The sequence below is a fragment of the Takifugu rubripes genome, chromosome 21, assembly GCF_901000725.2.
Source record: "Takifugu rubripes chromosome 21, fTakRub1.2, whole genome shotgun sequence".
In the NCBI taxonomy this organism is placed as follows: Eukaryota; Metazoa; Chordata; class Actinopteri; order Tetraodontiformes; family Tetraodontidae; genus Takifugu; species Takifugu rubripes.
In genome coordinates this window covers 6,738,238-6,762,793 of record NC_042305.1, presented here as the reverse complement: position 1 = coordinate 6,762,793, position 24,556 = coordinate 6,738,238, and the positions used below count along the sequence as shown (strand labels likewise).

Genomic DNA, 24,556 nt, shown 5'->3' with positions numbered 1-24,556 from the left:
AAAACATGGCATTAATCTTATTTAAAATCATTGTTTCATACACTAAAACTCTCTTTCCTCTCTACCTCCGTTTATGTTCAAACTCCCAATCTTAAAACTACTCATTGAAAATGTGAGATAAAATAGCCAGACAAACGCTGGCTGGTTCACCACAAAAACACCGAAAAACGAAACTAATAAACATACACAAAACACCACCAACACCTAAATAAACTATACCGACAAAAACCTAATAATAAAAGAGCTTAAACAGCTCGAAAAGGTTGAAAAATTCTCAAACGAGAACGCTCTCAGCTCGCACCACGCTCCTCACAGGGAAAGAGAGAGACAGACGGACAAACTGAGAGGGAGAGTGGGGGAGACACTGAGGGAGGGAGACAGACAAACTGACAGGTACACTGAGAGAGACAGAGACACCGAGAGAGACTGGGAGACAGAGAGAGCGTCAGAGAGAGGTGAAAGAGAGAGACAATGAGAGAGAGGGGGGGGGAGCGAGAGAGACATTGAAAGAGAGAGAGGGAGGGAGGGAGAAATAAGGAGAGCAAGAGAGAGAGAGGTGTGCGCAGTGAGAGGAATCTCCGCTGCTACAGGGCGCGTAAAAGCGCATTTTCGATTTACGCACAGCCGCAAATGTTTTGCAGCAAAATATATCCAGGAGAAAAATTACCCTTCAAGTCCTGAATAATCTGAACGAACAGAGGAGTCGTTCTGTTCAGATTCTGCAGAACATCAACCCCTCAGGCAGCAAAGGAGACGCCAAGAGCAGCTAAAACCCGTCATTTCAATTCACGTTTGGCAACTTTTCGTGTTATGTAAAAAGTTTCTAGGCATATTAAAGTGTGATATTGTTTAACTAGGAACATGGATCCTTTATTCAACACTACCGACGTGCCCGACTGGACCATCAACAGCACGAAGAACGGGACCGAGTACTCGAACCAGTTTGTGCAGCCAGTCTGGAGAATTGTCCTCTGGGCCATTGCGTATAGCTGCATAGTTCTCGTGTCCGTGGTGGGCAATGTCACCGTCATCTGGATTATTATGGCGCACAAACGCATGAGGACCGTCACCAACTATTTCTTACTAAACCTGGCGTTCGCCGAAGCCTCCATGTCCGCCTTCAACACCGTGATCAACTTCACCTACGCCGTGCACAACGAGTGGTACTTCGGGTTGGTCTACTGCCGCTTCCACAACTTCTTTCCCATCGCAGCCGTTTTTGCCAGCATCTACTCCATGACCGCCATCGCCCTGGACAGGTGAGACGCGCCTGCCTGTCATACGTGCTTGTAAATGAACATACAGTAGAGCCGTACAGAGTAATGCTAAATTATTCCAATTAACCGCAATTTTCTGATCATTCAGTAAAAAGAAACAAGTCAATGCTTGTGAACACCAATTCCCATGTTATTTTCTTTAATTAATCGAAAGCAGAGCTATTGTTAATATTATTAATAGGATTATTCAAATGTAAAAATCCTGAATTTTCTGTAGCTGTACTCATGTTTAGATGGTCCTCATAAGTCTCAGGAGGCTTCACAACCTGCTGCCATTTAAAAAAATAAAAAAGGAGTTTATGCAAATTGCACATACGCTGTTTAAGCCTTCTGTGGCACATAAGAGCCGGTGAATGGATCCGATTCCTCTGGGGAGAGCAGCACTAATGCTCTGTGTGCCCGTGAGAGATTTTTCACTATTGGTAAACTGTGACATTTGAAAGATTTAAACCTCCACACTGAAGGTAATCTTCCTTTCAGTGAACCTTCATGTGTGTAAGAAGCTTCTTTATCAGCTAGATGGTTGTGTGTGACAGGGAGGTTGTATGTGTGTGTGTGTGTGTGTGTGTGTGTGTGTGCGTGTGTATGTGTGTGTGTGTGTGTGCGTGTGCGTGTCTGTGTGTCTGTATTCCCAAGTCTTGAGCTATATGAAACACACTGAACCTTTGCTGTCAGCAGCTGATGGACGCTGTCGCTGGAGTGTCTCTGTAGACTCTGCAGCCCCGTGTAGTGTCATGCAGTCATGAAATAATGAACAAAGAATGTTAATCACAGTGTTAGTGTGAAGAAGGAGCTGAAGAACCTTTAGAACACTGTGATGTTCCACTTAAAGTAACTGTTCTGGTGTTTTACAGGATAACAATATGCTCCTAGCCAGACAGGGCGGAGGAAATAATCACTGCAGTGATCAGGAAACCTGCTGCTTCCATTGATGCTGACACACTCTTTAACAGTGCATCAGCAAATGTCTTCATCAGCTAATGCAAACATCATGCCTTGACTGTTATTCAAATTCCAGATAGGTGTCACTATGTTGTATACAATTAAATATGTGTGATGAGGTGGAATCAAGTGAAACCCTCTATCGACAGACACATCAGACGAACTCATCCCATCATGACCAGTTAGCAAATGGTTGGGTAGCATATCTCTTCCCCCCCCCCCAACTCCCAGTATTTTCTAAACCTAGAAGATGGTGTTAAAAAGCTCATCTTTAAGTGAAACTAGAGCATTTATTTGGATGTGAATTTAGATGCAGAATGAGTTCAGGAACACTGTTGTTAGCGTTTTAAAAATGGTGCCATTTTTTTGCTCTCTGTTCTGTCTTTTTCTGGTTTTAATTGTCTTGCAGTGGAGCTTTTTGGCTTTGGAGACAAATACAGATGAAGCAGACATCCATATGATTTGGATATGATAAGACACAATAAAACAATTGCTTCTGTGAAGCACGTGTGTGTTTGTTACACTTAATCTGAACACAAATTATTCCTCTGGCTCCAGATTTCCTTTCTCTCCGATGCCAACTGAATTGATGGTTGAGCACCACATCTGAAAGTGTGTGTGTGTGTGTGTGTGTGTGTGTGTGTGTGTGTGTGTGTGTGTGTGTGCGTGTGTGTGTGTGTGTGTGTGTGTTTGTTTGTTTGTTTGTGTGTGTGTCTCCTGACCACAGCCTGATTTCCATCTGACTACAGCCTGACCAAAGCCTGACTACAACCTGATTAGAGCCTGACCACAGCCTAATTACAGCCTGACCACAGCCTGATTTCCATCTGACTACAGCCTGAACACATCCTAACTACAGCCTGATTACAGCCTTACCACAGCCTGATTATAGCCTCATCACAGCCTGATTTCCATCTGACTACAGCCTGAACACATCCTAACTACAGCCTGATTACAGCCTTACCACAGCCTGATTATAGCCTCACCACAGCCTGATTCCATCTGACTACAGCCTGAACACATCCTAACTACAGCCTGATTACAGCCTTACCACAGCCTGATTATAGCCTCACCACATCCTGATTTCCATCTGACTACAGCCTGACCACATCCCGACCACAGCCTGAACACAGCCTGGTTACAGCCTAACCACAGTCTGACCACATCCTAATTACAGCCTGGTTAATAGCCTGACCACAGCCCAACTACAGCCTGATTACAGCCTCACGACAGCCTGATTATAACCTCACTACAGCCTGACCACAGCCTGACTACAGCCTAATTACAGCCTGACCACAGCCTAATTATAGCCTGACTACAGCCTAGCCAGAGCTTGACTACAACCACACTACAGCTTGACTACAGCCAACTATAATTTTTCTATTAACCTCACAGGCTTTTGTGGTCCACTAATAATCTGTTAATGGTCTTCAGGATTTCTATTGGGGGTCAGGGTTGGGGTCAAGGTCAGGGTTGGGGTTGGCGCTAGTTATTTTCTCCCACCCACTCAAGCAAAGCTTTGGCAGACAAAGATGGTTTTGGTGTGATTGTTTAGCAATTAATTATTGTTTTTAGTTTTTCATCCATCTACTTTCGATCCTATTGAGCTTCTCCAAGACAAATAATGAATCTACAGGCAGGATCTCTGAGACGAAAGACTAAATCTGCTGAAGAAGAAAGACTGCTGGGGATTGAATTGATGAATCTTGTAAAACAGTTTATCAGGGAGACTGTACTGAAAGGTCAGTCAAACTGTTTTAATGAATCTTCCCAGCACCAAGTGGAGGATGTAACTGACATCCATCATTGTTTCATTTAACAGGATAATTTTGTCTCAGTTCAGTCGTTGGTGAAGCTGCTGTTGCCCTTCAACAAGAACCTGTGCTGAACACGTCTGTATTGCTCAGTATTTAAAGATGCTCAGCTCAATCAATTATTTGACTGCAAGGATGATAGAAATGATGTTGTTTCCCCACAACAGCCCTGCAAACGTTGGCCTGCAGATATTTGTGCTCTTGTCCTGTTTCGGATGATCGTTTGAGTGATACCTACCTACATGCTAGTTTGCATATTTACAATGATCAAAAACAAAGTATAATGATTGGATCTGATCCTGTAACAGTCAAATTAGCTGAGTCCTCAGGCGAACGCTTAACCCCCACCCCAGAAGGAGACATTTGCACCAACATTTTCCACCATTAGGGTGACAGAAACAATTTCACATACTTCCTCCAGATTTGTTTTGCTAACCTTGAAAGTGCCAAATTAAACATTTCATTATAGGCACATGGCACCACTTGGTAGTTGCTGTGGAAACATTCTCCATCACATCTGTTTTACAATGAGTTTAAAAGAAAGTAGCCAGTATGAAGATTGGATCTGTAAAATTTGATATTCCCAGATAATCTGAATAGAGCATCCAAGTGGATTCATGGTTAGAGAAGATCATTTATCTGGAGAGACAAATCAGGATTTAATCAACAGGAAATGCTTGTAACTGGAGCTCCACTCCACTTTAGATAGGGTGGCAGGAAGATAGGAAAGTTCCTTTGGGAAGTGGGTCTTATCTGTTTCTGTTAAGGTAGAACATGTCTGCAGTAAAGCCACAGAGGAATTTCTTATTGTCTCTGATCAGGTGTCTCTGATCATCAAGTCAGCCTCAAATGGGAATGAAATCAGACTGTCAAACTGGTGAAAAAGAAGTCAAACTGGTGAAAAACGTCCACTCCCAGTTTCATGTCAAAGCTCTTCTGATGGAGCTAACCTCCACTCTGGTTTTACCCGTCATATAAAGAACACTTTGCACCCCCGATGGCTAACCCTCTGCTCCTCCAGATGAAGTCTAGAGTGATTTTCCAATTTCCTGTTACAGCAGCCAAACCAGCTAATCTAGTCAGTAACTTTGTCTTTGCAGTCACCACCAGAGTGGCTGGAGACAGTAAATAGCATTTCTCAGAACACAGATGCTGATGCTCAGTGGGTATCTACCATGCCACATTCGCTGTTACCATGGTAACCACCAATCCTCTGTATTGTTAGAGTGTTCAGTAATTGGAAAATTAGCTCATTGCTTGTATTTTTATGATTCATTTCATCACTGGTGATGCTCACACTCAGCTCAAACACTAATGGAGCAGCTGAGATAAGATTTTGATTTTGAATAATTTAATCCAGAGTTAGAGATCGAAGAATCAATGATAATGTTGAAATGGGCAGCATGTGGCCAACTTGAACATTTTGACAGAGGTCATTCATCTCTTTAGTGAACTCATGGGGACCTATTTCTTTGTGCAAAATATCAAAATAAAATCCATCTGAATAATGTTGTAAATGTTTTCAGACACAATCTGACAGTATATTTCTGGGTGTTTCTTGTACTAAATTGATTATTTTAAAACCTCTCTGTGATAAACAGTAGCGCCACAGTTTGTTGATGTGTCCTGGTGGTGGTCTCCGAAGGTCCACCACTGCTTTTTTGAGGCTGCACTAAATTCATCTTCACTGGCAGCAACAACCCACTCATACTAGCTTGTGGCAGCAAATTTCTCACCGAGAAGCACATGAGCAGTGGCGTATGGTCACCTCCCTCCCTCCAGCTTTCTCACCTCGCTCCTCTGCTTTCCTCCAGCTCTGCTTGGTTCCTCCGTCTGTCCTCTCTGAGGCGTGAAGGGGGACTCGCTGCATCTTCTGTGACTCTGTTCATTCACAAAGAGCAGCGGGTTGTTTTGTGCTCCAAAGGGGTGAAAGATGCGTGAACAGGTACCTCAAACTTCTGCAAGTTTAACAGCTTTTTGTGATTAATCTTACCTGAAATTCTTCTAGGGGCATAAATGTTATTTTATGGACAGGAATTAAGAGATGGCGCAATAGTCACGCTGATAACAGCACATCAGTGCAGCCGTTTCTACCATGTTCAGAGATGCAACAGTGTGAATTCCTTTGTTGCCATGATAAACTGCTGTCTTTAACCATGCCAGCATCTCTGTGAGACCCCACATACTGTATACATTTTCTTCTTTACTGGTTTTATTGCTGCTTGATTGTGCCTTCAAATCAAACCCTCCTCTCCGATTGTACAGTTGACATTCCATTTAAGACATTGATTTTTTTATTGACAAGCAAATGTTCTCATTCATGTGCCCGTCCATATCTGACCCGTCTAAATCTGGCTCCATTTTCAGTTCTCAAGATTTCTCTCCAGTCCTTTCAGCTACTTTCTGCCACTTTAGGCCTTTTTGAAAACACCTGATGCACTCAGAAGGACGTTTCTGTTCCAGTTAATACTAATTCATCTTTTTCGTAAAGCATGTCGACTTTTAATAGAAACCTACATTTATCTGGTTCAGTTTCACACATTCAGATGATTGTGAGCAGCTGCCTGAAGCTACGTCACCTCCCAATGAATAAACAACACATGTTGTGTTCTGTCACTGAGACCTCTAATCAGATTAGAGTTTATGTGTCCTAAAGTCCTAAAATATGATCCTTATTTTATTACACTGGACTTATTTTGATTAAATCTGTCTGCGGAGCAATAAGTGCATGAAAGGTTATTCCGATTATTCCTATTGATTGAAGATGGAGCTGACCATCTAGTATTGTTGATGACTGAAAGTGAAACCGGGAGTGTGAGTGATGACAGGTGAGAGGAGAATCCTTACAAACATGATCGGGCCACCCACAGTTGCATCTGTGACTGATTAAAGAGGGAGCGGACCCCAGCCAGGTTGAATTCTGCTCCAGCCAGTGAATTAAAGTGAAAGAGTGAAGGAGATAGCCTCCTGGAGCGGCCAATGATCATTTAACAGATGAATGTGACGTCTTGTAAAGTCAAACTAAACCTGAATGACGTGCACATGGCTGAGTTCAGCACCAGGAGGCTGCAGCCAGCAATGTCGTCATCTGCTGTGATCTCAGTCAACACTGATGCAGCATTCCTGAACACACCCTCAGGGTCTTCCATCTATGGAGGGTGCTTCCTGTGAGATGGTAAATATCTGCCATCAGCCCAGTCCATTATGCATTTTCTATGTATAGTTTATAGCTAGTACAAAGGTTTCTAGCCAGTTGCCGCGGTCACGGGCAAAGGCACAAATACTGTCTGGACTGAATCTGCTCACACATGTCTGCAATCAAAGAAAATGTAAATGCAAGCCAATGATGGGCACAGCGTTAGACTGGGAAACCTGAAACTTTCTGATGCCTGATTTGGCCACTAGGGGCGATAGTTGAGCTCAATGATTTTACTTTCATTGTATAATATTTTGGGGGATGCGTCAGTAAAACTGATGGTTGTTGTTATAACACACTGGCAGACACACACATGAATCCAGGATAGTGGAGCATGTCCCTGGTTTAAACAGAGGTGGCTGCTGAAGCTGTCGCATGAATGCATGTGGATAATAATCAAAACAACAGCAACAGCATCTCTGTTACCCACCAACAACCAGTGCTCACGCTCCTGTAAACACACGTGGTCTCTAGCTCCAGCCAGCAAATCTCCTCAACAGCTTTACGTAATGTAACAAACTGCACAGTCAAATCATATCAAGCTGCCTTGAGGTTAGATTCAGAGTGAAAGACAAAGAAGGCTGGAAGGTTTCTGGATCTTTAGCTGCTTCCATTTGAATCATTTCCCTCTCCTGGAATCCTCAGAGGAGCCTGATGGTGTTTATATCTGAAAGATGACGTGCACCACTGTTGTGAGGAATCACATATTACCTGCAGACAGAATGGGAGGGTTGAGGTGAACTTTTCAAATCTGAAATGAAATGTTATTGGAGAGCAAAGCTTACCGATAAAGCCTTAAGCTAAAATAGCTCTTAGTGCCTCTTCCACAAACAAACCTTGTGGAAAAACAATTTCAACACAATATATTGTGTGGACATTAATAGAGCTAGAAATCAGCCCCCATGCCTCTCTCAGCAATTCCTCTTTTAAATTGATTTAATCGATTTGTTCTCACTGTTTTGCTGGGTTTATTATTATTTTCCATTTGTGACTTTAATTATTTTATTCATTAATAATTCAACCAGTTAGAGAACTGGTGTGGATTTTCTTCTGACGAAGACAGTGAATTTTTCATGGTAAACACACTAAAACTGTCTCACGGAGCAAGAAGACATGAGACGGTGGTACATTTTGATAGGAACCTCTCAAAGTGCCCTCTTCTGGTGCGTTGTTACACCTTCTGAATCTCACAGGTCCCCTCTTGAATATAAAAATTGAACTGAAAAAGTTGTCATATTTTCTGTCCATCTCCTATAGACTCCCAGCTCTACCCCATTCTTGCAGCTAGAACTTTGTTTCTGCCGTCAGGACCTTTGGCTTGATTAGTAAAACTGCAGACAGTAAAAATTAAACACTCTACCCAAGAACATGACCTCCTTGTGTTGTCCTCAAGCCCTGTGAAGTTCTTAAATGACACCAAACCAGAAAGTGAGCAGTGAGCAGTGGTACTCCAGTTCTGTCCTCTCCACTCTTAATCAAGCGTGACTAAAACTCTGTCTGGAGTCCACGCATGCATTAAACCTGATTACAGCTTCTGGGTGGCAGCAGGTGGAGATTCACTCTGTCGACTGTTCCAACGTGTGTGTTTGCTTCTGACATCAGTGGCCCGATGGCGATTCAGAGGGCACATTAAAGCCGTTTCCAGACCACCGCTAGGAGCATTGAATTTAAAAAGCCTCCTATGATATAATTAGGAGGAGCACATTCATTTAGCAGATTCATTTGGGTTATTTGGAGGATTAAACCTTTAATTAAACCTCTTTAGCTCAGAATGGCAGTTCACAGGAGAGCTTTGCCTGTGGCCAAGTTTAATACTCCTGTTAAATCAGTAATATGTTGACATTTAATCATTTATGACACAGAAAGAAAATCAATACAACTAAAATGATGTCATCAATCCTCACAAAAAAGGAAAAGCAAAACACTAAAAGTGTATTAAAACACTTTCCCTAAAGTGTTCTTCCTACAGGTGAACAACCCAACATACGTCCACTCAAAAGTGCTTTAGACGTGGACTCTTCTGGAATTTAGAGTTCATTTCAATCATACAACAGCCATAAAGGTGATCTGTAGTTGATCTCTCAGCAACAATTGCAGAAGAAATTTGGGGTGTTTTTCAAGCTTTGGTGACTGAGGAACTGGTTTTAAAGGGTTTTCTTGCAGTGTTGATGAAGTTCTGCTCTGAATGAAAACCAAAGTGAAAGGTGGTTCCTCTTCTGCAGGTACATGGCCATTATCCATCCTCTGCAGCAGCGCATGTCGTCCACAGAGACCAAGGTGGTGGTGGCTGTGATCTGGCTCCTGGCACTGCTGCTGGCCTTCCCTCAATATTACTACTCCACCACGGACGAGCTGCCCGGCCGGGTGGTCTGCTACATCGACTGGCCTGAGTACACCGTTTGTGACTTCAAAAAGATGTGAGTGTCGCTGCGGGGTGGGGGAGTGAAGGGAGGGTGGATGTCTGTGGCAACTTAAGGGAAGGAGAGATCCCATCAAAGGTGTCCTGTTGCTTTATGGTCATGTTTCCTATTCTACTTGTTTTAAATTATCTCAATTCTTTCAACCGAGTTAGGGATCCAATGATGCAGAATAAAATGTGTTGCAGGTATTTCTTTAAAAATTATTCAATATAACAACTGCGTATGAAAAGGTTTTTCATTTTTAAATCATTCTTTATAATCAAAAACAATATTATTCTTCAAGAGTGACGATCTGACACAGAAAGAAATGACCTCTTCATGAGCTGAAGGTTCACGTCTGCGGATGCTCCTCCTTGAAACACATGTGCATTCACACACTCACGTTTTTGGGCTGCTCTTATTTTACGTTGTGCAGTCAAGCGAAACCTGTTCCAGAAACTGGTGTGGGCAGAGATGCACCCCCACCTGGCCTGATTTACATCTTTATCAACCCACAACAGGCCAATAATGTGAGCTGAATGCCAGCTGCTTGAATTTGTAATTTTGTAAGAGCCTCTTTAGCCCTGAAATAACCCCACATTGTCCCGAGTTCATGCTGTTTTTCCTTTGAGATGCAGCTTTAAAAAGTGGAACCACTCTGGAAACTCCTGATGTGAGTCACACTGCTACAGCAGTGTGTTCCATCTTCCTTTTATCCTTTTGTTTTGTTGATTGGGCCAATTTTCTATTGTGCAGTAAAGAAACACTTTCCCATGATGCATCATTTAATATTCTCTGTCTCAGACTATTTAGAGTAAACATTTCTAGATAAAACAACAGCTTCAAATATTTCTAGAGCCTTTGTGGACAAATCCAGACATCGGTAATGAAAATCATTTCTGCATCCTGAACCACTGAGAATCTGGAATTACTCATCGAGGTTTGTGAATAAAGATCAGCAACATCCCTTCAGGTGAAAGAAATTAGACCTTTTAGTGTCAGTCTGACTGTGCCCAACACATAATCAACACCTTCATTCATTCCTTAAGACCCAGAGACACAGAGGGGGCACAGCCTGATTCAGGCTGCTTGATGACAGTTACAGCTGGCCAGTTACAGTTGACAAGTTAGAGATGGCTAATTACAGTTGACCAGTTACTAATGGCCAGTTACAGCTGGCCAGTTACAGTTGACCAGTTACTAATGGCCAGTTACAGCTGGCCAGTTACAGTTGACCAGTTACTAATGGCCAGTTACAGTTGACCAGTTACAGCTGACCAGTTACTAATGGCCAGTTACAGTTGACCAGTTAGAGTTGGCCAGTTACAGTTGACCAGTTACAGCTGACCAGTTACTAATGGCCAGTTACAGTTGACCAGTTAGAGTTGGCCAGTTACAGTTGACCAGTTCTTCCTCACTCATGAGCATCACGGCTCATAAACCTCAAATCTGAAGACAGAGGTTCACCATCACAGCCAACATTTACACACTAGAGCTGAAAGAACAATCTTCAATCACTTTAATTTGCATAAATGAGACCAAATTCACCTGAACTTTGGGTTCTGTGCCTTAAATCTAAAAAGTCAATATCATTAATCTCAGTCCTGCATTCACTGATGCACATCTCGCTCCAGAACCCTGGTTTGTTTCAGCCGTGGAGGCCAGTAAAGTCCAGGTTTGTCCTCACAGCAGAACCCTCAACAAAACAATTTGGTTCTGGGTCATTATTAATTAATGTGCCACTACCGATGGCCTCAACCGCAACATGTTTGTTTGATGTCCATGAGCTGAGACGCACAACACTCCAGCAGTGTGCACACAAAGCTCCACATGCACTGAGGAATGGACACAGCTCTGGTTAGCTGCTGGGCTGCCAGCATCTCCCTGTCACAGCAGGGACTGGTTTAATGAAACTGCAACCAGGCAGCAGCTCAGTCAGTCAGTCAGTCAGTCAGGTGTATATTTGCTCTATTCCCTCCCACTACAATAACCATCTGAACAGCAGCAAAAGCAGAAAACAACACTCAGCAAGTTTGTTCAGGTTGCCGTGGCAGCGGTTCCTTACATCCATGGATTGACGGTTTGAGGAATCATCCTCTCTAACATAGTATGAATATACAAAATAAGCATCACAACCTTGAAAAGTGTGTCTGTTCATTCACAGACAATAAATACGCACCTGCACCTCCAACAAATATCTATCTATCTATCTATCTATCTATCTATCTATCTATCTATCTATCTATCTATCTATCTATCTATCTATCTATCTATCTATCCATCCATCCATCCATCCATCCATCCATCCATCCATCCATCCATCCATCCATCCATCCATCCACACACACACACACACACACACACACACACACATATATATATATATATATATATATATATAGAGGCAAAAATCATGGCAACACGGAGAGAAGTCAGCCTCCTAACAGAGCTGAGTAGAGGCGTGAATCTAAGGACAGAGCGGCCCAAGAAGTACAACAAACTGTCCATACCTGAGGCACTGGAGACTGCTAAGCAAAGGCTCACAGCCCTGGCTACCCGACTAAAGCGGTACAAGAGAAGTAGAGGAAAGGAGAATAAACAGGGTGTTCTCCACTAACCCAGCAAAGGTCTACTCTCAACGGCAGGGCAACAAGATGACAACAGACCCCCCCAAGGCTGAGACGGAACAATACTGGAAGAGTATCTGGGAGAAAGAGGCAACGCACAACACTACTGCCCGATGGCTGCAAGACCTACAAGACCCAGTAGTCATCACCTTAGCAGACATCCAAACAAGAGTGTCCAAAATGAAGAGCTGGACAGCACCAGGGCCCGATAAGGTCCACGCCTACTGGCTTAAGAAGCTGACTGCACTCCATGAACACCTGGCAGCACAGATGAACCAGCTGCTAACATCAGGGGACCACCCAGAGTGGCTAACCCAAGGCCGGACAGTCCTCATAATGAAGGACCCCCAGAAGGGCACAATACCGTCCAATTACCGGCCCATAACCTGCCTCAGCACCACATGGAAGCTCCTATCAGGCATCATAGCAGCTAAGATCAGCAGGCACATGGATCAATACATGAGCAGAGCACAGAAAGGCATAGGGAACAACACCAGAGGTGCCAAGCACCAGCTACTGGTCGACAGGGCAATCGCCCAGGACTGTAGGATGCGGCACACCAACCTGTGCACTGCCTGGATTGATTACAAGAAAGCCTATGACTCAATGCCGCACACATGGATACTAGAGTGCCTAAAGCTGTATAACATCAACGGGACACTAAGAGAGTTCATCCAGAACTCCATGAAGCTGTGGAACACGACTCTGGAGGCCAGCTCAAAGCCAATTGCGCAGGTGAGCATCAGATGTGGCATATATCAAGGAGATGCTCTGTCCCCCCTGCTGTTCTGCAAAGGCCTAAACCCCCTCAGCCAGATCATCACCAAGAGTGGCTATGGGTACCAGTTCCGAAGTGGAACAACCGTCAGCCACCTCCTCTACATGGATGACATCAAGCTGTATGCCAAGAACGAGTGTGACATCGACTCCCTGATTCACCTCACTAGGATCTACAGCAAAGACATCGGGATGTCATTCGGGCTAGACAAATGTGGGCGGATGATATCTAGAAGGGGAAAGGTGATCACAACTGATGGGGTTGAACTACCTGAAGGGAACATCACAGATGTGTAGGACAGCTACAAATACCTGGGGATCCCGCAGGCAAATGGTAACCATGAGGAGGCAGCTAGGAGGTCAGCCACAGCCAAATACCTGCAGAGGTTAAGACAGGTCCTGAAAAGTCAGCTAAATGGTAAGCACAAGATCCAAGCCATAAACACCTACGCCCTGCCAGTAATCAGATACCCTGCTGGCATAATACCCTGGCCACTGTAAGAGATACAAGCCACTGACATCAAGATAAGGAAGCTCCTCACCATGCACGGAGGGTTTCACCCTAAGTCCAGTGTCCTGAGGCTGTACACAAAGCGAAAGGAAGGGGGCCGAGGACTAGTAAGTGTCCGAACTACTGTCCAGGAGGAAACAACAAGCCTCCAAGAATACATCAAGAAGATGGCCCCCACTGACCCACTGCTGAGTGAATGCCTCAGGCAACAAAAGCCCACCAAGGAGGAGGAACCTGAGGGGCTATCATGGAAGGACAAGCCCATGCATGGAATGTACCACCAGCCCCAGTAAAGAAAACCACCTCAGATATTGTGTATAATTAGTTATCGACTGTGTTGAAAGAGGCATTGGGCAGATTCACATGCACGGCAGCAGGAGCACATGTTGCAGAGCTCAGTGCAGGATTTCAGTGCAATAATTACAGCCATTAATGCTGTTGTAGTTCTGTTGGTGCCTTCACTCGTCTGGAAGGTCCAATGGGAAGTTTCTCCGCACTGGTCTGTTCCCACTGCAGGAGGGTCTCCAGACATGTGTACAAACATGACTCAGTGGGAGAGAGCAGCAGGAGAAGCACGTGGTGCTGTTGTTAATATAGAAGTTCTAGATCTACGGTCACATCTACGCCCGATGTGACACTGTTCTCAGATATCACAGTCTTGGTTCAACACTGAAAATAAAGGTGCCACATTTACATTTTTACTCTGGAAGCTGCTTGATTTTGCACTGAGGTGCAAATGTTGCATCAAATGTTTTCAGTCTCAGGAGCATCAGGAGATCCCAGCTTTGATTGTGTCTATGCTTCGGTCTTGGAGACGCACGTACAGCATGACAGCATATTATTTAGGACAAATATACCACCATATCAGGACATTTTTCATAGCTCAGCAGCTTTTGGTTCTTTTCCTCAACAAATTTGATGCAAACAATTGTCAGAACATACGACAAAGATTATTGTTAGTTGGTAAAACAGAAAATCAATAATATTCATTTGTAATCATTCTTCATGCTGTCACGCTAACATTGTGTTTGTGTGTATGTGTGTGTGTGTGTATGTATGTTTGTGTGTATATGTGTTTGTGTGTTTTGATCTATACTCTCTATATTAAGGCTTCATCCATTTTTTTTTCGAATCTGTGATTAGATTTATCTCCACCAAGCTGCTTAATTAATCTGATGATTCATTCTGAAGAGGAATCAAAGTGTGTTTCATTGCAAATGAACTTGGAGAGGGGATCTTTTCTAATCAGCATGGCGGTGATGAGAAAAGCTTCATTTATTCTTTCATTCTTGGCCATCCGTCCACCCACAAAGACACTTTAATCATGTAAATCAGTCAGAGCAGCACCTTCAGTCATCCACCCATCATTGAATGCTGGTGTTGGAGCCTGTCTGTCCTGTGTGGGTGAAAGGTCATCTGAAAGTCAACAACTGTCGCCTTCACAGAAATTATTCAAGTTTGCATTCTCTTGGAGTGAAATCTCCACAGTTTGTAATAACAACTATGGCTGTGTTTGATCTTCATTAATGAAGGCTGATGTACAGTCACAACCTACCTCCTAGCAACATGTGGGAGTATGACTGTAGAGACCAACAGAAGGCGTTGGTTTCTGATCAACTGAAGTAACAGAAGTGGTGATGAGCTGTTTGCGGGGCCAATATTGTCAGAGGGTGATTCCAGACCACCCACTGGGCTCATCTGGATTTAACAAATCACAGATTTACATGTTGGTGGTTGCTGCTAATTAGCAGCAAATTGAAGAATGTGTGGGAGGAGCCAAATAAGGCGCAAAACAAATGATGGAAACTCCAACTGTATTAACATTACAGGATCTTTACCAAAGAATCTTTATTACAGAATTGCACATTTGGATCTTGATGGCTGAGTTTCTGTTCAAGCTGCTGATGTCAAACCTCTTTCAACGAACCCAAAGAGAGCAAAGAGAAGAAGCAGAGCAGCCTTAGCACAGCGCACTCAGACACACACACACACACACACACACACACACACACACAGGTTTACTTCCATGGGCCCTGTTGTGTGCTGTAATTAGGCACCAGCCTCTGTCTACTGGACATAGTTTCGTGGGCCTGCTGCTACATGTTCTCTGGACCACGTTGGTTTCAGTTCACACTTGAATCCAGAAGGAAGCTGAACTTGTGATTTCATCAATAATCAGCTTCTTCAGCTCAGGTCAGCATGCTTGGAGTTATGTAGTGACATGCTTTGAAACTGTGTCTTACATGTTTCAAATGGACTGTTCTCCATGTCCCCGTTCTTGGCCCCATCACTGCACTCAGGTAGAACTTAATGTTCTGCTTCTCACCCAAGTGGATCCAAACAAAAGAACAATACGTTGTGACTAAACGTTGTCAGTAATAGTAATAATATTAGAGGAATGATAAAATTACACACATCTCTGAGGACTCACAAAGATGCCAAGGAGTGATGCAGCTGGGGAACCTGGATTTACTCATCTAATAACACACTCGCCGTGCACATCTGTATGTTTTTTTTAGCAGCTGTTCTGACACTTTAGAGATTATTTTCATTTCTTTGCAGGATACTCCTTATTTTCTACCTCTACATTTGTCCTTAATTTGTCTCCTGGCCCACATTTACCCTGTTGAATGTCACATCCTGTTTTTGACTTATTTCTCAAATTTTAATCCTTAATTCCTAATCTGTGGAGGTGTGTATGCAGTGTCAGCACAGCAGGTATCAGAAGTCTGCTGCTGCTTTCCTGCCTCCACTGAGGATCAGTGAAATCAGAAAAAAATGCATTAATGCAAAAACAGAAAGCCTGATCTCAACCTGCCCCCCAAGAACTTTCAACTGCAGAAGCTTCAGAACCAACGGCACATCCTTTTATATTTTTCTGCCCTAAAATCCTAAACACGTCTTTGCAGTCAGACGTAAAGCTAATTAAAGGATGTGGATGAAGGAGTCTTTAAACAGTCTGCTAAACTCTGCTCTCACCACAGATGTATTTATATATAGCAGTATAATTAGACCCCCAGTTTAATCGTGTACGTTTGTTAACGGACCCAGAGCCAACGATACGTACTGATCCAGAGCTGCTGACAGCCAGATTAGATATCAGAAGGCTTGTAGTTGCTGATCCAACTCTGGTTTTGTCCGAAATGGCTGTTTTGCTGCATTTTCCTCAATCTGAGGGCATTTATTTATTTGTTTGTTTGTGCTGTCTCTTTGGTGGGATTAACTTCATTCCAATTAAATTCTGAGATATGACTTACTAGGCTTGTGGGAGAGGGGAAAACTAGTAGGAGTTCTTCATCTCTGCTCATTCTGCCTGCACAGGTCAGGGTGATATAACATTGTTGTAACATGATTATATCATAAAATAACAGGATGTGATCAAACCTGTTTAACTGTGACATTTTCAGGGATTTAAAAGACCCGTAACTCTAAACTGTGTTCAACTACACCAATGCCAGAGTCAGATGTTAAGTCAGTCTCCTATTAGCCGTTGCTCTGCTTGCAGATATTACGTGTGTGTGGCGATCCTGCTCTACTTTCTGCCCCTGCTGGTGATGGGCTGTGCCTACCTGGTGGTGGGACTGACGCTCTGGGCCAGTGAGATCCCCGGAGACTCTTCTGACCGCTACAAGGAGCAGCTGACTGCTAAACGCAAGGTGTCCTGTCTACCCATGTAAAAAATGTGCATCAAAGGTTGGACTAATCGATCAGTTTCCCACCAGATCCCCAATCATCAAAGATCATATCATCGATCTGGTGCCCTCTGGGTTCATCCACACATCAGTGATGAGCTTCTGCTTAACAAGTCCTCTGATCCTCTCCCAGTCTTACCTGTCCAACAATGAATGTTTAGAATTGATGTATTTTTTATTTTTACATCACAACCTTTGCTGACAAGTTTTCACATCTTTGTTGCACTTTAATGTTGGTGCACAAAATTACGTTTAAGTAGATTACACAAAACGTGGTGTTACACTTGGGGACTGATCGTGATCAAGCCTGACGGGACCTGGAAGTAGCCTGGAGGTCAGACTGATTTTAGGCTGTATCGTTAAAGGTCCAACCCAAAGTCTGATATCCTGGAGTTCAGAGCGTTTTCACAGCTACTTTACTTTACTCGCTGATTGGTGCTGAAATGATGTGCACACCCGTCTGACCTCTGGCTAAAGGCCCATCTGCCTGCATTAGTCTCAGTTTTTCATCGTTCTCGTCTTGACAGATGTAATGAGACATCATTTGTGCAGGAAATTTTAATTTTGATAGAGGTCCAAAGCAGCTGGGCTTGGTTTTGGGGCGCCAGATTTCTTCCTGCTTGATGAAAAGGTTGTAGAATGAAACATGTGAGCGCTCCAATGTCAGAGGAGGCCATGAGTTGTCCCCAGGAGACCAGTGTGCTTCATGGATCATTTCACAAGTGCATCAGGTGCTTTGTTGACATGTTCATTGTGCTAATCCCTGCAGGTGGTGAAGATGATGATCGTGGTGGTGTGCACATTTGCCATCTGCTGGCTGCCTTTCCACGTCTACTTCCTGCTGCACCAGTTCTTCCCCAACATGTTTGAAGAGAGATTCATCCAGCAAGTCTACCTGGCCATCATGTGGCTGGCCATGAGTTCCACCATGTACAACCCCATCATCTACTGCTGCCTTAACGACAGGTTTGCCAGCAGCCTCCCTCAGAGACATAGGGTTCCGCGTAGTGATGGGCAGCAGGATGCACTCATGTCATCCAAAAGGACCGAGCAGTTCCAGCTGTTAGCAGCTGACAGTTGGTGGGAATTCATTCAATGAAGTGAAATCAAGCTTCTCCAAAACCAACAAAATCCCCCTGTGAGAAGTCTGCTTCCTCTCCATCAGTGGCATCTTTGAGGTTCTGCTGTCGAGACAGAATCCACAGATGTTGAGAGGACAGATGATGGACGCCGCTGGCTGTTACTGATCAAGAGCAGCTGTTTGTTGTCTCCACATACAGAAAAATACAGTTGCAGAAGTCTAGAGAGGTTGAAAGTTCCTGCTCTTGAGCTTCATTTACGCCAGATCTGTCCTGACGTCTGTCAGTTTAAAATCAAACCTGCCTCACACCATTTTCCCTTCAGTGATTGTGATTTGGTGGTTTCTGAGCTACACAGCAATGGGGAGATTCAGAGTTGATGAGAAGGATTATTTCAGTCTGGATTATTTCAGTTGCGACTCTAATCGGCATAAAAAAGTTATCATTGGTCTTGCAGTGCATCCCTGTAAACAGTGGTGAGGTCCAACTCTGTCAGTCCTGGTTTAGTATTTGTTTAGTATTTATTTGTAATTTTTTTATTCAACACAGTGCACATACACATGCACGTCCTCATAGACGTGTTCCTGTCTGACAACAGTGCTGGATGCTAAAAATAGCTAAACTAAGTATATAAGTATTATTAATCACTCATCTTGCTTCTCCTCCTCAGGTTTCGTGCTGGTTTTAAACAAGCCTTCCAATTCTGCCCTTGTGTCCCTCATGGTTCATACGAAGGCCTGGAACTCAAGTCCACCCGCTACCTCCAGACTCAGACGAGTGTTTATAAGGCCAGCCGGATGGAGACAACAGTTTCAACAGTCCTCCAAATGGGGGAGGACATTGAGCAGCCCAAGGTCAAGGTGACAGCAGGCCGAGGGCCCAGTGGGGTGGTGGGAGGAGCCAGACCAGATAGCTCCTCCCTGGACCTCACCTCAAATGGCTCATCATCCCGCAGCATCTCCAAGACCGTCTCAGAGGCGTCCAGCTTCTATTCCAGCCACAACATGCAGGAATAGGAATGAAGCGCAAGTGGACGGCAGGGGAACAGTCTAATTTCCAATGCAGGTACAGTACAGCATGATTGTGGTTGACAGGCATCAGGTATTAATGAATACATATCTAGCTTAGCTTGCTCCCTGGAACATCACAGAGACGGTATCCCTGGTGACTGAGCCCCGTCTTCACCCACCATTCCCTTGTGTAACGTCTGAAAGGTTTGTGCTAGAAAGATGAAGAGCACTTTGCCAGCTCAAGAGCAAAACTGACGCAGACACCATCAGTCTTGTTAGCCTCAAAGTTCTGAGTGCAGGATGAGGGTTCGCACAGCCGCAATCATACAATCTGCGTGACTTCACACCATCTATTTTTGTCTGGTGTTCTAAGATGATGTCAGTCTGCTGTGATCGCACAGCTTTACGACAGGATACCTCAGATTCCACAAAACTCTACTCTCTCTACTTGTTCATAGGTCCTGCACTTTAAAGGAACCCTCGCATTTGAGGATGTTTCAATCCAGAGGAAAATTCTCGAAGCACAAACTCTGAAGTGAGCAGGCGTGTTGGAGTGTTAGCTGATCACAGTCGCAACGGTGTTGCTCTGTCTGAACAACAGCAAAAGACAGGTGCCTGCGTGACTGAAGGAGCTCTTCAAGCATCCTCTGCAGGTGTTGAAGATTTCTGGTGATCACCTGAAACAAAGGTTCCACATCTAGTTCAGTTCCAACCCTCTCTCCAACAGAGAGGTCTAAAAACAAGTCTCCTTCTCTGTCAGACCCCTAAACTCAACTCTGAATGTGTTCGATCTGTTCACCGACCAACCATGAAGGGAACATCAAATGTAGTAATGAGCTGCTGCTCAATTAATAGTGAAAACATTGCAAAACATTCTAAATTATTCTGTCCTAGCAGGTCCAGTGAACACATTCATTTGTCAGAGTGCTAATATTAACATTTACACCAGTCTAAAGATTGACGGTCCGCCTGTTTATCCTCGGGAGGGAAGGTTCAGGACCGTTTGAAGGACCAACAGAGATTCCTTATTCAGCATATCAGAAAACTTTAGATTGCATTTCTATTTAAGGCAGGTCTAGCTCCCCTCCACCCAAACATACTTTATTATATATACTTTCATGCAGACAACGAGGTCAAGACATATGGGAATTCTTTGACCTGACAGCTGAGCTAAAGCTGTGACGGTTGGGGTCAGCAGCTTCATCCAGGGGCTTTACAGCTTCTTTAGTCCGCCTTTGAATGAGTCCAGAGCAGGCTGGCAGTGCTGGCATCCCCAATATCTCCTTATTTATGTTGTACTCTGAGAGAAAATCGATGACATCATGCATCTTGATATCAGTCACAGAAGATCAGAGAGAAATATAATAATAATGATTGTAATTGTATTTATTTCAATCTGAATATCCCTCTGACCTCTGACGTCTGCTTTGTGCTCTATTATCTGGCCCAGTCTGTCGGCTGCTTAGGTTTAAATGAATGACTATCTAAAGCTCTAACATACATAGTCCTTGTTTAAATGCTAATTTAGCCATTTGCTCCCTTGTCTGTAACTGGTTATTGCACATCTATCTAGAAATAGAAGTGACAAAACAGACAATTTGTTTTGATTTTTCTTGTTCTGGAGTTTTCATGAATCTACCATTTTAGCATTAGTGCCTTACAGAGATGTTGTTTCTCTGTAATAACCTTTCCATCTGCTTCATATCACCTTAAGCTTCACGGCCCACAACACAGGTTCCTGTTCTGAATGCATGGGGCAACGTTCAAACTGTGAAATATCGATGTAAGTCATTAGCTGCTCTCCCCAGCCAGCCAGTTCTTGATGCCATTTGGCTGGTATTCAGTCACACGTGCACATGTGCCTGCAGTTTCACGCTGTTTACACCTTCGCATATCCACATTTTTATATTCTGGGATGTTATTTAAATGCAGCATGGCTAGACAGCAGGCGTGCTAGTGCTAGCAGTGTGTCTTAAAAAAGGCAGCTGACTCTGGTGGGATCCAGGAAAAGGAAGGCTGGGTAACAATGGTGGCAGAAGCCTGCTGGGATCAACCTCCTCATACACACACACACACACACACACAAACACACACACACACACACACACACACACACACAGAACCTTTCTACCAAAAACAAAAAAAACATCTTACTATATTTAAAAATGCTGAGCCAAAGCTTAATAACAATGACATTATTTCAAGATTTCCATAGTTCTTGTATGAACCATGTGTGTGTGTGTGTTGGGGGGGGGGGGGGGGTCAGCTGTTGACACCCATCAATCCAGGTCTCTATAAACACACACCATCTAATGACTGAGTCCAGGTTTATTTGCAGCACACAAAGGCTGTCGTTAAACGTTCCGGTGTCAGCTGACATGACCCAGAGGACCAAATGTGACTGGTGTTGTGTCACCGCTTCACCAATGTCACACTTTGTCTTGGGAACATGGAAACAACACAGAACAGAAACAACAGGCGCAGCGGGAATGTTTCGGCGTAAACAACCATCAGCTGATTTCAGTTCAGCAAGACTGGACTTTAAAATGAACATTACATGAAGGTGAAAATGAACATTACAAAGTGATAAAAGAACTGCTGTGCAAAGCTCAAGCCTATAAAAAAAAACCTTATGTTGTAGCTGAGGCGTCTGCCATTAAGCAGAACTTCTCCGTTTACAGGCGGAATTATCATGTGATTGATTGGAAAAGAAATGACAACTGAAACAATGAGATGGATCAGCAGAACCAGTCTTTGACGAACACACAGATCAACAACAACACACATTTAGAAGGCAGATATCTGTGTCCAGAATAATCAGGGCTGAAACTTTAGTGCCTCCTGCCTTAATGAGCTCATTTGGCTGCAAGCAGAGCTGCACATTAGCTCCTACAGTCAATGCTCAAAACTCCAGCTGAGTTTGTGAGTGGAGAAACAATAGAACCTGCTCTTCTATTAAAACCAAAAAAACGTTTTATCTGCCTGTAACTGAATAAACTGAATGATTTACCTTTCAAAAGACTAAAAACCTTGTCACTCTAGGGGGCCAAGCTGGAAGTGATTGTTGGCATCGTTTAATCATTATAGCACATTAGCACAGTTAGACTTTGCTTTTAAAATAATTAATGAGCAGAATTACTTTTAGATATCCAATTGATATTGGAAAATACTGAATGTGGGTGGCATTTGTTTTATCAATCGTATAATAAATGGTTGATTTAGATGTAGTATTTCTGTGGTCACATCACATGTTTGTGTTTGTGGTTTTGCACCAGATTAGTACTAGTGATTGGTACTTTGGAAGCACTTAGAAGATATTGACAAGATTGTTTTTCCGTTCTCCTGTGATAGTTCAAGGGTTGTGCATTGTGCTCAAGCTGAAACAGATTTATGCTCAAAAAGCTGTTTCGCTGTCATACTTTTTTCTATATTTACAATTGACTGTAATACAGACAAGATTCTTGCCCATCAGCTCAGCGTCTAACAGACACTCTAATGAATGTGTAATCAACTTTACTGAACACATAAAAAAAACACATACACACATTCATGGTTGATTAGAGCTGTGGGATGGTTTGAACAAAGTCTTGTTGCTTGGCGCCGGGCAGACTGTACCGCGGGCGAACAGCCCCTTCAGCAGCATCACTTCCTGTCTTTGTGCATCCTTTAGGTTCTAATCATGTTAATTAAAGCAGGAGAAGAGCACTCAGGTCACTCCAGTGCCGTCATGTTTGCTGATAAGTTCCCTTTTTTCCCAGTGTAAAAAAACAAATAAAAGATGGAAACCGTTGTATCTCTACCAGACGTTTGTGTCACTGCGTTCAGCCTCAGTATTGTTTTGTGATGATATTTAGCGGCTGCTGTTCTGCTATTCTTTATGTGGTACAATGATTCCAGTGGTCGTCGCAAATCTGGTGTTATTCTAAATGTGACAATTTTGGCTTGTGATCCATAATGGGAGCTAATTTAAAGCGACATTTAGAAACATCTGTACCTCTGTTGTCTTGTAAAAATGATGAAAACTGTAAAAAAGTTGTTGGTGTGTCACGCTACAGCACATGAGACTGTGATCTGTGAGACATTATGACTCTTTTTTTCAGTAGTTCGCATTCAAACTACTTTCTCACCACCCTCCAGGCTGTGTGTGAAAACTGTTCTTATTAACAAATAAGGTGAGGAGCTGCAGTGTTGTTATTTTCATGATCATATCAGAAAAGGATGAAAAAGGGTGTTTTTCTGCAGTGATGTCCTCTCCATGATATGTATTTATATATAAAAGACTAATTAAACCAAGAATAACAAAATATGAAGTCCAGAAACCCACAAATCCAACACACAGAGGCGGAACACACCTCATTCTAAAGGTATTTGGCTAACGTTGTATATTTCAGAGGTGATTAAACAAGTGAAGTGGATACAGAAATGTAAATGTAACGTAAACCGCAGCCTGACAGGTTTTTATAGAAACCAGAAAGCAGCTCAAGAGAGATAAATGTGTTGTTGATGTTTGTGTCCTCCGAATCTGTTGACAGTCCAAAAAAGGTTGGACTTGTCTTCATCTAGAAAATCTCCTCAGATGTCTACAGACAACCTGACAACATCCTGATCCTTAAACATTTGAATCCTTCACACACAGCGAGAAGCTGATTAGCTTGTTGTAGCAGAACCTGTTTCATCTGAAACTAATTAATCGTCTGAAACTTTAGCCATGGTCAGTGACCATTTTCAGGCAAAGGTATGCTGTACAACTGCTTCTGTTGATGTTTCTCTTAGTTCTACCAGTTCTTTCTAGATACAGCTGAATGTCTCTGTCTTCATTTTGCCTCAGCTTATAGTCCTGTGCAACTGTGTTGCTCTGAAGTGTACAGTGAGTGTTTTCTGACAATGACCTCTAATAAAGAAAGTATTCTGAGCTTGATCTACAGGATCCTCTTCATGTTTGTCTTTATTTCCATTGACAGAAAGGGTTTTTTTGCAGATCAAACAGCAGCTGCAGCAGAGTCGAAAGAAGCATCTGGTGAGGTTGACCAACCTGAGAGTAAAGTTCATCCCAGAGATGAGACAAGGACAGAGGAGGCTGTGTGTGTGTGTGTGTGTGTGTGTGTGTGTGTGTGTGTGTGTGTGTGTGTGTGTGTGTGTGTGTGTGTGTGTGTGTGTGAGAGAGAGAGAGACAGAGAGAGAGAGAGGATGAAAACATATTGCCACTGTCAGCTACACTGTTTTGTTCATGCA

The 24,556-nt window shown here is 43.3% G+C and overlaps 1 protein-coding gene across 2 annotated transcripts; it reads left to right on the top strand.

The window, feature by feature from the left end:
* The first annotated feature begins 545 nt into the window (after positions 1 to 545).
* Positions 546 to 24,556, top strand: tacr1a (tachykinin receptor 1a). Of its 2 annotated transcripts, none has more exons than XM_029828952.1 (6): positions 546 to 1,259; positions 9,452 to 9,646; positions 17,049 to 17,199; positions 18,005 to 18,201; positions 18,985 to 19,379; positions 19,783 to 24,556. In XM_029828952.1, the coding sequence occupies exons 1-5, from the start codon at positions 862 to 864 to the stop codon at positions 19,328 to 19,330; spliced, it is 1,287 nt and encodes a 428-aa protein (XP_029684812.1). In that variant the 5' UTR covers positions 546 to 861; the 3' UTR covers positions 19,331 to 19,379; positions 19,783 to 24,556.

Bases quoted from the DNA above. Each gene is read 5' to 3' on its own strand.
- tacr1a (XM_029828952.1), top strand. From the start codon at position 862: ATGGATCCTTTATTCAACACTACCGACGTGCCCGACTGGACCATCAAC. The intron at 1,260-9,451 runs GTGAGACGCGCC...CCTCTTCTGCAG, and splicing joins ACCGCCATCGCCCTGGACAG to GTACATGGCCATTATCCATC. The intron at 18,202-18,984 runs GTTTGCCAGCAG...TCTCCTCCTCAG, and splicing joins TACTGCTGCCTTAACGACAG to GTTTCGTGCTGGTTTTAAAC.